The 13,019-nt window shown below is 42.6% G+C and overlaps 1 protein-coding gene across 1 annotated transcript in view; it reads left to right on the top strand.

Annotated features, from left to right (window-relative positions):
• Positions 1-13,019, top strand: part of STK31 (serine/threonine kinase 31) — a 33,514-nt gene continuing 20,495 nt past the window's right edge. The window contains exons 1-10 of the mRNA XM_035129453.2: positions 1-114; positions 3,142-3,180; positions 3,255-3,298; positions 3,500-3,598; positions 4,099-4,173; positions 4,770-4,928; positions 7,110-7,465; positions 8,899-9,094; positions 10,225-10,337; positions 12,457-12,616. Of these exons, the coding sequence (XP_034985344.2) occupies positions 3,153-3,180; positions 3,255-3,298; positions 3,500-3,598; positions 4,099-4,173; positions 4,770-4,928; positions 7,110-7,465; positions 8,899-9,094; positions 10,225-10,337; positions 12,457-12,616 (1,230 nt within the window). The 5' untranslated portion in view covers positions 1-114; positions 3,142-3,152. The remainder of the gene's footprint in view (positions 115-3,141; positions 3,181-3,254; positions 3,299-3,499; positions 3,599-4,098; positions 4,174-4,769; positions 4,929-7,109; positions 7,466-8,898; positions 9,095-10,224; positions 10,338-12,456; positions 12,617-13,019) is intronic.

The raw sequence follows: 13,019 nt of genomic DNA, 5'->3' as shown, positions 1-13,019 counted from the left end.
TTTCCGCCGACTCCGCTTCCACCTCAAGGTTCTGTGCCATTCATAAGGGTTGGCGCGTCCCTGGACGGACAGAGTGAGGGAAAGGACGGAGGAGGCGGCGGCTGAGGACGACGCGTAAGTGGCGTCGACCCTTAGCAAAATGGCGCGGCGTCTTCTTCTAAGGGCCAGGTTGTGGAAAGGCTTCCTCTGAGGGAAAAACAGGCCTGTTATCGTGTGTTTCTGCTTTCCTTTGAATCTTAAGTGTGTGTGCGCGTGCGTTGAGGCAGGTGGACGGCACAGGTTTTTATTGCATTTATATAGCGCTTTATATAACTCCCCCCCCCCCAAGTACTTATCTCTGCAAACCTGAGGGCTCTCCTGAAAGAGAGGCCAGCCAACATCCTCGGGTTTCAGGGGCGGAGGAGGCTAAAAGCCTTCTGTAGTGTATTCACACACATGTGGTAAAACTTCGGTGTGGCGACCACCCTGCTAACTCACATTTTTGCACACACTGTCCTTGCTGTATGTTGTAGGCTTAGGAATAGATTTAGGACATAGAAATTAGGTAATAAAATTCTAGGATTATTATTTGGGGTGGGAAGGGAGAAATATAAGATGCAAAGGAATTATTGGGTAGCCGGGCCAAGTAAAGGCCATTAAGGGAAGAATAGGGAGCCATTAAGGGTCATTAACAAGACAAGGGCCCTAGGTATGACCAGAAACTGGTTTTTTGGAAGGTTGCCCTGGTAACTGCTCTGGGGGACGGCAAGGGGTTTCTGGGAAGAAGAAGGGTGGGTGGGAAGGCTGGGATACGTCTTTGAGGGAAGCTGCCTCTGGGAATGTGGATGCTGAAGGTGCAAATAGGTGAACAAACCCTATCTAGGGTTGCCATATTTCAGAAAGTGAAAATCCAGACCACAAAAGTTGTTGAGTTGCTTTATTGCCCCCCTGGGGGGGGGGAGGAGGCGGTGACAAAGTTGAGCTCAATCAGGAAAGAGATATTTGGTTCGTGGTAGATAATCCATTGAAAGTGTCAATACAGTCTGCTGGCAGCTGCAAAGAATACAAATTCCATGCTAGGGATTATTGGGAAATTCCATGTTATTCGCTGAAAATAGAACTGGCTGCATTGAAATACATGTCTGTGTCTGGAATATTGTGTACAGTTGCCATATACTGAAAGGATATTGTAAGGCTGGAAAATGGCAACCAAATTTATGGTGGGATTGGAACACCTTGCCTATGAGGAATAATAATAATAATAATAATAATAATAATAATAATAATAATAATAATAATAATAAATTATTTATACCCCGCCCATCTGGCTGGGCCTCCCCAGCCACTCTGGGCGGCTTCCAGAAGGATATTAAAATACAAGAATCTATTAAACATTAAAAGCTCCCCTAAACAGGGCTGCCTTTAGATGTCTTCTAAAAGTCTGGTAGTTGTTTTTTTCTTTGACATCTGGTGGGAGGGTGTTCCACAGGGCGGGTGCCACTACTGAGAAGGCCCTCTGCCTGGTTCCCTGTAACTTGGCTTCTCGCAGCGAGGGAACCACCAGAATGCCTCGGCACTGGACCTCAGTGTCCGGGCAGAATGATGGGGGAGGAAATGCTCCTTCAGGTACACTGGACCGAGGCCGTTTAGGAAAGGCCAAAGCAGTTGGCACTTTTTAGTTCAGAAGGTAAGGTGGGTCATGATGTGAGGCTTGTAACGTTTAAGTACGGTGTGGAAAAAGTTGGTAGAACATAAGAACCTTGTTGGATCAGGCCGAAGGCTCATTTAGTCCAGCATCCTGTCTCACAGTGACTGACCAGATGCCTATGGGAAGCCTTGCAGGCAGGACTTGAGTGTAATGCTTTATTTATGTAGTCACAGTGGTTAGTAGCCATTGGTAGCCTTATTTAATATTCTAGATTTATGTTATTATGTAAGATGTGCATTTTTAAGGCTCTGGAAATGTGCTGAAGTTGGCTTGTGGTTCCACTTGGTTGCCGCTGCATGGTGATGTGCAAGTCCGCACTCCTTGAAGCCAAGAAGGAGAGGCACACTGACAGTTACTCATTCTATGAGCTGGTTTGTCAGTAATGCATGAACTAGGCTTGTGCACTACTCTTCCTCCTCTCAACCTCTTTCAGCTGTGGGGAGGGCTTTACTAGCATTTGTTACACACGAACCAAAGATTGTGGCTTAAAACAAACTCTAGAGAGTTAAACAGTTCAGCTTCATAACCAGTGATTCAAAGTGGGTTTGTTTAGAAAATGGATTGAGCCTTGTTAAAACCACATACAGTATTTGATTTGCATGCAACAACAAGCCAGAATTCTTAGAAACCAAAAGTAAGCATTGAGAAAGGCCTCCCTACCACACAGATAGAGAAGGAAGGGGGCAGGTATGAGGCTGAGGCTTTGCTTGGGCTCCCCCTGCAGCTTGTGCACTTAGTAGTAAACCATGGCTTAGTATTAAATGCAAACTTCCCTTTTCCTTTTATTTTAAAGGTAGTATTGTAAACATAGTTATGACTTGTTTTAAGGTGACTGATCATAGCAGTTTGAGCCTTTAAAGGAGTAGTGTGTTGTGTATTATAATATATATAGGCTTTGTTTTTATTTGGATCTGCTCAAATGAGAGGGTTTGTTTGTTTTAGTAAGCCTAGTGTTGTGTACATGTGGAAATCCTTCTTTTCTGCTTGGCAACAGACCTTCAAGATAGGTTGCTAGTAAAAGAAAATCAATACAGAATGTTAAGTTTCTTTAAAAGAAACAAAAAGGGTAATGGGGATTGCTGAAAGTAGTGGGAGGAAGAGAAGGATGTAAAAACTTCACCCTATAGTCTTTATAAGTTACTTCCAGCTGCTCTCTATAGGTTCTGCCATGGCCATGGGGAAACCTGCCCCCCAACAGATCAGGCCAGGTAGCACCAGAATCTCTTCATCCCCAGGTAGGCAGTTGGACTGTGTGGCACCTAGATCTTCCTGGAGGCAATCATATGGTATCTGATGAAGGTCCTGGGAAAGAAGGAGACGGAACAGTGATGTAAAATTTACACTTCAGAGTCTATAAGGGTTACTAAGCTGTGTATCTCATGTTTAATCAACATGACACTGCTTTTGACTATCGTTACATAAACATTTTTCTCATGGATCATGTTTTGTTTTAGGTTCTGCTGATATGGAAGAGGATTCAGGATATAATAAAGGTACACATACTAATATTGTTTTACTTCTTTAATGCTGAAATCATGAGCTGACAGGTAATTCTTTCTGTCCACAGTTGTTAGCTGCCATGTTGAAGATGCTATAACATTTTGGGCACAGGTAAGTTTAAGATTGTGGGAAGTGATGAATGACTAACTGAATAAAGTGGTATCAGGGCAACTAACTAATTATTCAATTTGGCAAAAGCAAGTCTTTGCCCATATTTTTATGAGCACACCTTAAAACTGTACCCCTTTTATGTTAGTAGTGTAGAAGGCCTTTCACATAAATGTTGACTTTGAGTTTATTTGTGCTGTTCAGGATATTCATAGACATAGCGACATATTGAAGACTAGCCGTTCTCTAGCTGAAATCTGTCCTCTAGCCAGCCCAGTCTTTGGCAATCCTGATCTCACCAGGGTAAGTTGTACATGTTCTTTCTTGGTTCCTGTAAGAACATCTAGTAGGCATCCTGTGTATGCAAATTTGAAAAGTTCAGTTGTGTTTTTTGACTCGGGAAGTGGGGTTAGAGTGGTAAAGATTAATTCTATCAGCTATTCAGTTGCTCATTTAGTAAACTTGGCATTTTTGGTTGAATTTGCAGGTTTTAGTTGTGATTGTTATCTTTATTACAGTGGTAACACTTTTGGAATGCAGAGTTAAATTTTCTACTCTGTGTAAGCTTGGTTGACAGTATATTTAAGTGACTTCCTTAAGAACTAGTGTTATACTGCATACTTCTGCATAAGTGGTTGTGTTTGAACGTTTAAGCGTCTTCAAAAGGCAGCTATATATCTGTATTCATGAGAAGGTTGACTGCCACCTAAACACTACACTGAATTAAAAACATCTGAAGAAAACAGATTACAAATACATGGAGGCTTATTATGAAGTGACCTGGTTGTTTTTTTAATTTGCAGATCTATGGAGGATGCTTTTCTGAAGATAAATGTTGGTACAGATGCAAAGTACTGAAGGTTATTAGTATTGAAAAGGCAAGGAATTCCTACTCAGATTGATTTCAGAAATACAGTCTGAAATCTTTTAAGTTCAAATCTTAGTTGATAATGATTTCAGGAAGACGGTATCCAAGCTATTGAGTCCAAATCTTACTTGATAGTGCTATTTCATGTTGATGGTTTCAAGCCTAATAATGAGCCCTGCTTGATCAGGCCTAGCTAATCCAACATCTTTCTGCCTAGCTTCTGTACTAAACTTTAAGGAACTGCTAACTTGGATTTTAATTAACAGGGCAGAAACTTCTCAAATAACATAAGATTACTGTCATTTCTTTGGGCTTTTTAATTCTATTTTTAGTAGCTAGATGTGTGCAGAAATACTTCCTATAACTAAATTTCTGTAAGTGCTTAACCTTCTTTAGTAGTGGCTGCCCTGGAGCAGATTCCTAACTATTTCTCTAGTTAAAGTTGTGTGCATATAGGAATGCAAAGACAACTGGGGAGTGAGTCCCCTTGAACTCAGTGGAGCTTACTTCCAGGTAGACATAATGTACTGTGAACTCCGTAAGCTATAACTCCAATAGGCAATTGGTTCTTATTTATTTGCTTTACTGGTTTTTGTTTTATTACAGTGCCAGGTATTATATATTGACTATGGAAACTCTGAGGTTCTCAATCGATCAGAAATTGTTGAGATTCCAGAAAACTTGCAGTTTCCTAGTGTGGCAAAAAAGTACAGGCTGTGGGGATTACAGATTTCAGCTAATCAAGATTTAAATCACTTTGACCAGGTGAGACAGACTCTTCACATGTGTATGAACAGTTCAGCAATTCGGAATGTAAAAAGGCAGTTTGATTTCTATTTTAACCTGTTGTATTACTATCGGTGCTCTTTCCATTCTGCTGTGGTTCAGTTTCCACCAAATGCTATGTTGTCCATCTTGCTGTCTCCTACTTAATTTATGTAACTACTAGCTGGCCCTGCCACACGTTGCTGTGGCTCAGTCTGTTAAATGGAGGCTCAGAGTCCCCCTTCAAATTCCCCTCACCTTAAGAGTCCCCCTGTTTTACGTGTGTTATGTTTACACAGGCGCATCCCTGTGTCTCCCCCCACCCTGTTCCGACCTATTACCTATCCCAGTCCCTCCTCCCTGTGATTGGGCCCACCCTGTCCCGACCCATGACCTATTCAGCCCTCCCCCATCCCCCACCCAGGCAAGCCCCTACCGCCACTCGGCCTAGTCTGGAAAGCGGCCTAGTCTGCAAAGGTGAGCCAGGATACTGTGGAGAGGGAAGCTTTTCTAGGTGCAGTACCAGTGCAGCCATCGCTAGAGTGCACTGTGTTGCAATCTCTCCTGTACTCCCAGCATGTACTTTCGTATGATTTGTGAGTTCTGAAACACGGGGTTTTGGGGTTTCACCTGCCGGAGGTGTGACATCTGTCTATGCAACCCGTATAGGAACCTCCGCACAGTGGAACGGAACATTGTGTCCAAATTTGAGCGGAATCGGTCAAGCGGTTTCTGAGAAAGGTGCTGTGTCACCTACATGCACCATTTACATTTATATTGTATATAGAGAGAGATTTACATAGGTTTAACATACTGGTAATTATTTCACTCAATCCATTTCAGTGTAGAGGAAATGTCAAAACAGTGTTTAGAAAAGAAGTAATTATGTATCGGTTGCATCTTAAAAACAAACAAACCCAAAGAAGATTACAAACAAATACCAATCATAGTCCCTGGATTGGATTGATTTCTGTACTGAATTTCAGGCAGAATTGCAAACAGCAGCTATTTCTGTTCCCAACGGAATTCTCAAAACATACCTAGTGGTCAAGCAATTTCCATTGGAGTAGAGAGACTCAAATACAGCTCATTTGAAACCAGGAAGAAAAACACCTGCTTGATTTCTTCATAGTTGCCAAAGATTTCAGTTTACCTGGGTTTTGTGTTCTTCTAGAAATCTTGCAATAAGCTGACACTTGCCTTTTCACTGTAGAATTTAGGTTTATAGATGTAATATTATGTTATGTTCCCTTTTTTGATTATGAGGTTTGTCATGTCAAACTAGGCGGCCCCATTCACATGTCCTGTTAAGCCATGCTTTATGGTGGTGTGTCCAAGCTGCAGTGCACCTTGGGTGTGTGTGCTCCATTTTAGTCATCCTGTATGACCAAGAGGAAGATTTTGGAGCATTGCTTCTGTTTTTACATAACCACAGTTTTCTGTATCGTCTGAACTGAGAGCTGTTGTTAATACTTACCACGATGAATTCCAACAAGCCAACTTTGTAACCCATGTGTTGAAGTTGGCTTTTTGGAATTGAACTTTGTTTACTGTTACCAAAGTTTGTTGTGCCAAACCATACAACAAATTGCAATTAAGGGAAAGTTATAGCAGAAGTCTTTGAGTTCCTTCTCACAGCCATGCAGGATAGGGGAGTGTGTGAGGCCAAGGCTCTCTGAAGCTCATTTATGTCACAATACACCATTTTCTTGCTATCTGGATTATTAATGCATTTGGGTTATTATTTTTCATTAAGTGTGGTCAGCCAGTTTTGGTAAGTGGACAACACAAGTGTCAGATTAATGCCTGAGCTGATTATAAGAGTGGCTTTGTTTATTCTTTATTCAAGTTATAAAAATGCTTGCCACACCTTTGTGTACCTAACTTTGCTTCTGCTAACCCTGAGTTAGGGACCGAAAGCAATGCAGATTGGTAAAGCCACAGTCCTGGATCTTGAAAGGCTTCTGAGATTTTAACTGGGCACAGCCCATACATTTCCCAAGTTTCTCTGAAGCCGTAAACTTGATTTCCAAAAATCGAAAATTAGATCTATCTGCGCCTGTCAGATAAATTTGCACAATTGCAGATGCTGCATGTACACGATAGCCTTGATTGTACAACTTACACAATGAACTATTTCATAAACTTTTCTGAACTTTCCCCCCCTTTTCTTTTTTGCAGGCCAGGAGATTTCTGCATAGCTTGATTTTTGAAAAAGAAATAAAGACGAGAATCAAAGCCACGTATCAGGATGGTACCATTGTGGCTGAAGCAGAGTGTGGGCTACTGGATGTTGGGGAAGAAATGGCCAAAAAAGGATTTGCTGAAAGATGCAAGTCTCCTGTAAATAGTAATTCCTGTGATACAAAAATGGATTCCTCTCTCTGCCAACCCAGGAATGCAAATTCTCCAGCTCCAGTGTGGTCCAGCAGAGCCTGCTCTCCATTAAGCAACAGAGCAGGCGTGGGCTTTGGTGACAATCCACCGCTGAATGGAAGGAATGAGAAAAACGGTGCAAACCATGTGCCTTTTATTAAGTAAGTCACAGTGGGAAAACTGTTTTCTGATGTAAGAAGTGGTTTGAGATGGAGTAAGAGACAGTCCAATACAACAGATGTTTTTGAAGGATGCTGGGGGTTCCTGGCCTTGAGACCATGGCCTTTTAACTGGAAGCTCTTGCTTTAAAATCCCTGATTGTGTTGGGCTGGTGCCTGTAGTGGTGAGAGACATTCCACACATGTCCAGAGGCACTTTTTAATTCAAGTGATCCAGTGCTTAAACCTCTGAGGCTGCAGATTGGTTCTGAATTTTTGTTACATTCCGGTTCCTTGCTCTGTGTGCAGGAGGAATCCAGATAACCATTGGTCAGCTGCTCCCAATATCTCGGACTGGCAGGGACATGTGACCAAATTTTGTGCTAACTAGCCAGCTCCTGAGTCACTCCTCCCAAGTCATTTTGATGTCCCCTGCAGAAATACAGTACTTGTTCAGCTCTCTGCTTCACCACTCTTAGCTGTGTTGTTCTTTGCTCTCTTTTATGCTACTCTTTATTTTTCTCACCACCTGTGTATTTGTCAGTTCCTTTGCTCTTTCCCTCCAAACATTTTTCTTGTGGGTTTTTTTTTTGTTCTCTCTCCCTCGCTCTCCCCTGCCCCTTTTCTCTGGCCATAGCATTGTTGGGAAAGAAATGTCTGGCCCTGCAGGAAGATAGGTGAATTAAATGTGATGTGGTCTAAAGCAGACACGGCTAAATAAAGACATGGGTGCCACAAGCAAGAGTGGTGGGAGACATTGCTGGGACCCTCCATGCTGCTGCTGCCTTCAGGGGTTGGTTGGAGTTGAGAAATAGATAGATGTAATTCTGGCTGCAGAGGCAGTTTGTGATTCCAACCGGGTTTGGGGTTGACATTTCCTGCTTCTGATTTAGTACGCCAATCTAGTGTGGCACCATCTTGGAATGAAGAATTCATGGCAGTGCCCTCATCTGGCAACAGAAGACCTCCATGCCTAGGCTTAGAGACATCATGAAATGACAACTAATTTGCATCTTTTCTGCCACTGCCACCTCTTCAGTAGTGTCTGTTTTGCCCTTGGGAAATCCGGTAGTTATCTGTGGCTGCAGAAGGCTTCCATTTCCCTGGTATATTGAGAGTGCCCTTTAAGGATAGCATTAGGGGAGCATGTGCAACAAATGTGGTCTTTACAACGACCAATTAAGCCACCTTTCACCACTCTCGTGCTCTCCAGATATTTTGAACCTACTATTCCCATAATCACCAGTCAGCATGGCTATGTTGGCTGGAGGTGATGAGTCCAAATCATTTGGAGGGCACCAGGTTGGGGAAGGCTGCTCTAAGCTACATTTTCCACTTATGGTTAACTGTGGTCTGCTTGTGGAGTCTTGAGGACTTGGAATCTCTTGAGTGCTCTCCTGAAGTTAAGTATCAACTTTGTATTTATTTTTCAATAGGGAGAAAATGGTGACTTGCGACTTTAGAAGGGTCTCAAACATTAGCTTGGAAAAAATAAAGCAAGACCAGAAAATGATAGAGGAGAATGAAAAGTTAAAAGCGGAGAAAGAGGCTTTCAGGGTGCAAAACGAGGATCTTCTTCATCAGTGTGAAGAACTGGAGTCAACGGTTAAGAAGCTTACTTGCGATCTGGAGGTACAGCCAACAGATTGATTCTGCATCCCAGAGATACTTAACTGTAGAGCCGGCTCGCCCGTGAGGTGGGGTGAAGCACCCACCTTAGGCAGTGGAAGCACAAGAGGCAGAGCTCCGCCCGCCATACCGCTTCTGCCACCATCAGAATGTTGTGCTCTCCACAGTGAGATGGAGGCATTCTGGTGTGTTTCTGCTCCTCTTTCCTGCCCCCAGGGCAGAGAAACCGAGCAGCAACGCCATGCGGAACACCTTGGCCCCTGCTGAGTTCCTGATTGCCGTTTCTGTGTGCAACGTTGCGACTAAGGTGGTGAAATGGTCCGAGCTGCCCCTATTTAACTGGTAGCCTCACAATAGTGATCTGGGTTCTCCTGTTGATGATATAACTGATATACAGAAGATTTAATTGAAGAGGAAGTACTTAGTTAAAGAATGGTTCTCCTACCCACTGCCCACCCTTTTATGGTTCACATTTCCCATGCCTCCCATCACAGTTGCCACCTTGTTTTCCTTCAACAGACAGGAAGGCTGGCCAAACCCAATGGCTGGTAAATGTGGGTGCCCGATTGCAATCCCTTACATGCCTAGTTACAAGTAAGCCCCACTGAATTCAGTGAACTTCCTCCTTGAAAAGTTTGTATAATATTGTAGCCTAAGGCAGCAGAATTCAAGTAACTTTCCAGGTTAATTGGAAATTCCTCTGCAGGACCAAAACTGCCCTCTGGGTCTTTGGTTGGTTCAGGGTATGATGGCTGTTGTGCCACTCAACTACTTTCCAATTTGCTTCCTGTTACGCCAGACAAGTGACTGAAACCAAAAGCTGTGTATGTGCCACAAACACAAAAACACACTGCACAGTGCAAAAGTTCTTCAATAAAAGCCTGGTCATCTGGCAATACATTGCATGTAATACTGAGCACGTTGGAGGAAGGCTATTTATACAAATGGAGCGTAAGTTAGCATAATTCTGCGTTTAATAGTAACTGAAAGCCAAATCTACTGCCCTTACATTCTCTTAGCTCCATGTTTGCATGTGGATATTTTGATGATTTTTTAAAAAATCTGTTTTGGTGCTTGGCAGAAATGGTGTAAAACTAATGCTCTAATTCTTTTCTTCTTCTCCATTGCCAAAGGAGAAGAAAAGATACAAGGAAACTCTTGAGGTGTTGGAAAACACTCTATCTACATATATAGGCGCTACAGTGAGAAACCTGGCTGACAAGTTCGAGAAATTGAAAGAAGCTAGGTATAGTGTACATTTCCCCCCCCTAAACTAAAACATTTTCCCCAGCAATGGGTTTCTGTTGTCACATTTTAAAAAGGTTCTTCTCAAAAAACAAACCTTGATCTAGCATTGTTTTGGAGAAGAGCCTCAATCATTTTGTCGTTTAAAAATGTTTTTTTAAAAAAATTTGTCATTTTAATTCAGTAGAACAGTGTTTGGTTGCCAGTAATGGTCAGAGAGTTCAGATTTTAGCTGAGTTTCAATGACATATTCCCTGCCTTTTGAAGTTTAGTCACTGGCTGGAGGTTTTCTTCTCTGAAAAGTGCATACAACTCAAGGAGGAAGTGAGGAAGAGCATCACTCTTCCAACATCCTCCTCGGACAGCTGATGGTTGTCCAGAACTCTTTGTACTTCTGAAATGTTTATCTTCACTGGCATAAAGTTTAGGTGTTAAGTGCACATTGCATCCACAGGTAGCAGTAAAGCTGAGTAGAGGGGAAGGAATGATGCAGGAGAAAAGCCAGGCCACAGCTTTACAGGGTAATAGCATACAAGCAGTAAAGCAGAGGTGGGGGGAGTTTCAGGCAAGGATCCTATTTCTTACACCCCATGTGCTGTCAGAAATGTATTGCTCAACCTTCCTGCTAGGTAGATGTTAGGAGCTGGGAAGCTACCTCCTAACAGCTTGACCTGTTCCAGTGACTGCTGCCCAAACAGCCAGGAGCATAGCAATGACACCAGGCCATGAAGTGGACCGGCTGGTGTGCACTGACCTCCCTTTAAGTGAGGGAGCGGAGCACCCACCCCTCTCACCTCTTTGCCCAGGGATCTTGCCTGATGTCCCAGCACCAGATGTAGAATAGAGCTTCAGTTGCATCATAGAAATAAAGCTCCTTGAAGTTCCTTGTTTTGGATAAGTGAAGATAGACAGAGGAAAATGATAGACAGGAGAAGGGCCTTGCATGAGAGGCAGGGTAGAGAGGATCTCCCAGGGTGGGAGGCTGGGGGAAGAGGGAAGCTCCCAGTTGAGAGCTGGGAGGGTTTACTTTTTGTGTGTGTGGAATAAGGGGTATGTTACAATTGTGATAGAGGGGTTTGTATTTATTCTTTTTCTTTTCTTTGCTGCTCTTTTCCTTCTCATTCTTGTTTTTTAATTTTCTCTTTAGATTAGCTCGGCTTTTATTGTATTTTATGTGGAAAACTTTCAGTAAAAATTGACTCTTTAAAAAAGAAAAGAAATAAAGCCCCCAGAAAGAAAAGGAAAGAGAAAGTAGTCAGATAATTATGATAGGAAAGGCAAAAAGCCACAGGTCCGCTGAAGCCCATTGTGATCTCGGGCAAAATTGCTTCCCAGCCCCATCAACTGGTGGCTAATGCTAAATCGATAGCAATGTGCAGCATGGGATAATGCGGTAAAGAAACACAGTGAGTGAGTGGTCAGGCTGGGAATGCAGTGATCTGGTCCCTAGAGAGAGGCCCTACTTTTAATAGGCAGTGAGCCAATGAGAGGGAGAAGTTGCCTCTGGTCTCCTTGGATCAGGCATTGCTGCTCCCTCAAACCACCATCTGATTGACTGAAGTAATTCAAAGCTGGCTCCTTCTGCGCTGCCTTCATCTTGATGTGGGGCAGAAAGTTTATCCCAGTGTAAATGGGGATCCAGGATGTAATGAAGCTTCAGTGTACCATGGGCTAAAGACAAAAGAAGGGACCCTTTCTGATTGGTAAAAGTTATACCTGCACTTATCCCCTATGTCAGTGATTTCCCCATAAAATAATAGTTCCAAGCAGATAGTTATTTGGTCGCATACCAAATGGCAGCATTCTGATAGGTAACAGGCTGCCATATATCAAAATTTTGTGTTTTTTTCTTTACAAGGGTGTAAAATCAGACAGTCCAGTCTAACCAGACAGAAGGCATAAGTTATTACCATTTTAATTAAGCTGCATTTTCCATGGTTTTCTGTGCTTCTTTTCCTGATAGTTACACACACACACACACACACACACAGAGAGAGAGAGAGAGAGACAGAGAGAGAGAGAGAGAGAATATATATATTCTATTACATATAAAAATGAGAGTACAACTGTTGACAGGACAGCTTAAATGCTCTATTCATTTTCAAATCTCTTTCACCCAGACAAGTCAGTCTGAATGCTCGTTTTGGAGAAGACCTTTCAGAAGCTATTAAAGTGGTTACCGAAGGATGCCTTGCTGCTCCCCTGTCCTTGGAAAAACTGGAGAAAATTTGGATCGACTATAACTCTTTTCAAGAGGAAATATGTGCATGCAAATGTGTGGTATGTAGAATAGCTTGTGCCCTTTTTTGCTGAGGCATAAACTGTAATGATCTTCCATTTCAGGGTTTTTTGTTTATAGGTTTTTTTTTAAAAGGACATTTCTGGAATTAACTTGAAATGTGACATGTTGAAATGTGACTGATGGGGGATATAATTATTCTAAATCTGGGTTTGCTGAGAGAAGGGGATGCATGGTCTATTATTATAAGAAGGAATCACATCTTTTCCCATCCCACACAACCCATTGGGCACAGGGCAGCCAACCAGGGCTTCTGAGTGCTGGAAATACAGGAGAAAACGGCTGAAAGTCAACTAACAGCTCAGGGCGCTCTCTTTCTCTCTTTCTGTGTGTTCGTGTATGTGTGTGTCATTCCTTGCTTGTAGTACACCTCACACTTTCTCT

The sequence above is a fragment of the Zootoca vivipara genome, chromosome 12, assembly GCF_963506605.1.
Source record: "Zootoca vivipara chromosome 12, rZooViv1.1, whole genome shotgun sequence".
NCBI lineage: Eukaryota > Metazoa > Chordata > Lepidosauria > Squamata > Lacertidae > Zootoca > Zootoca vivipara.
This window is presented reverse-complemented; position numbering and strand designations above follow the sequence as displayed.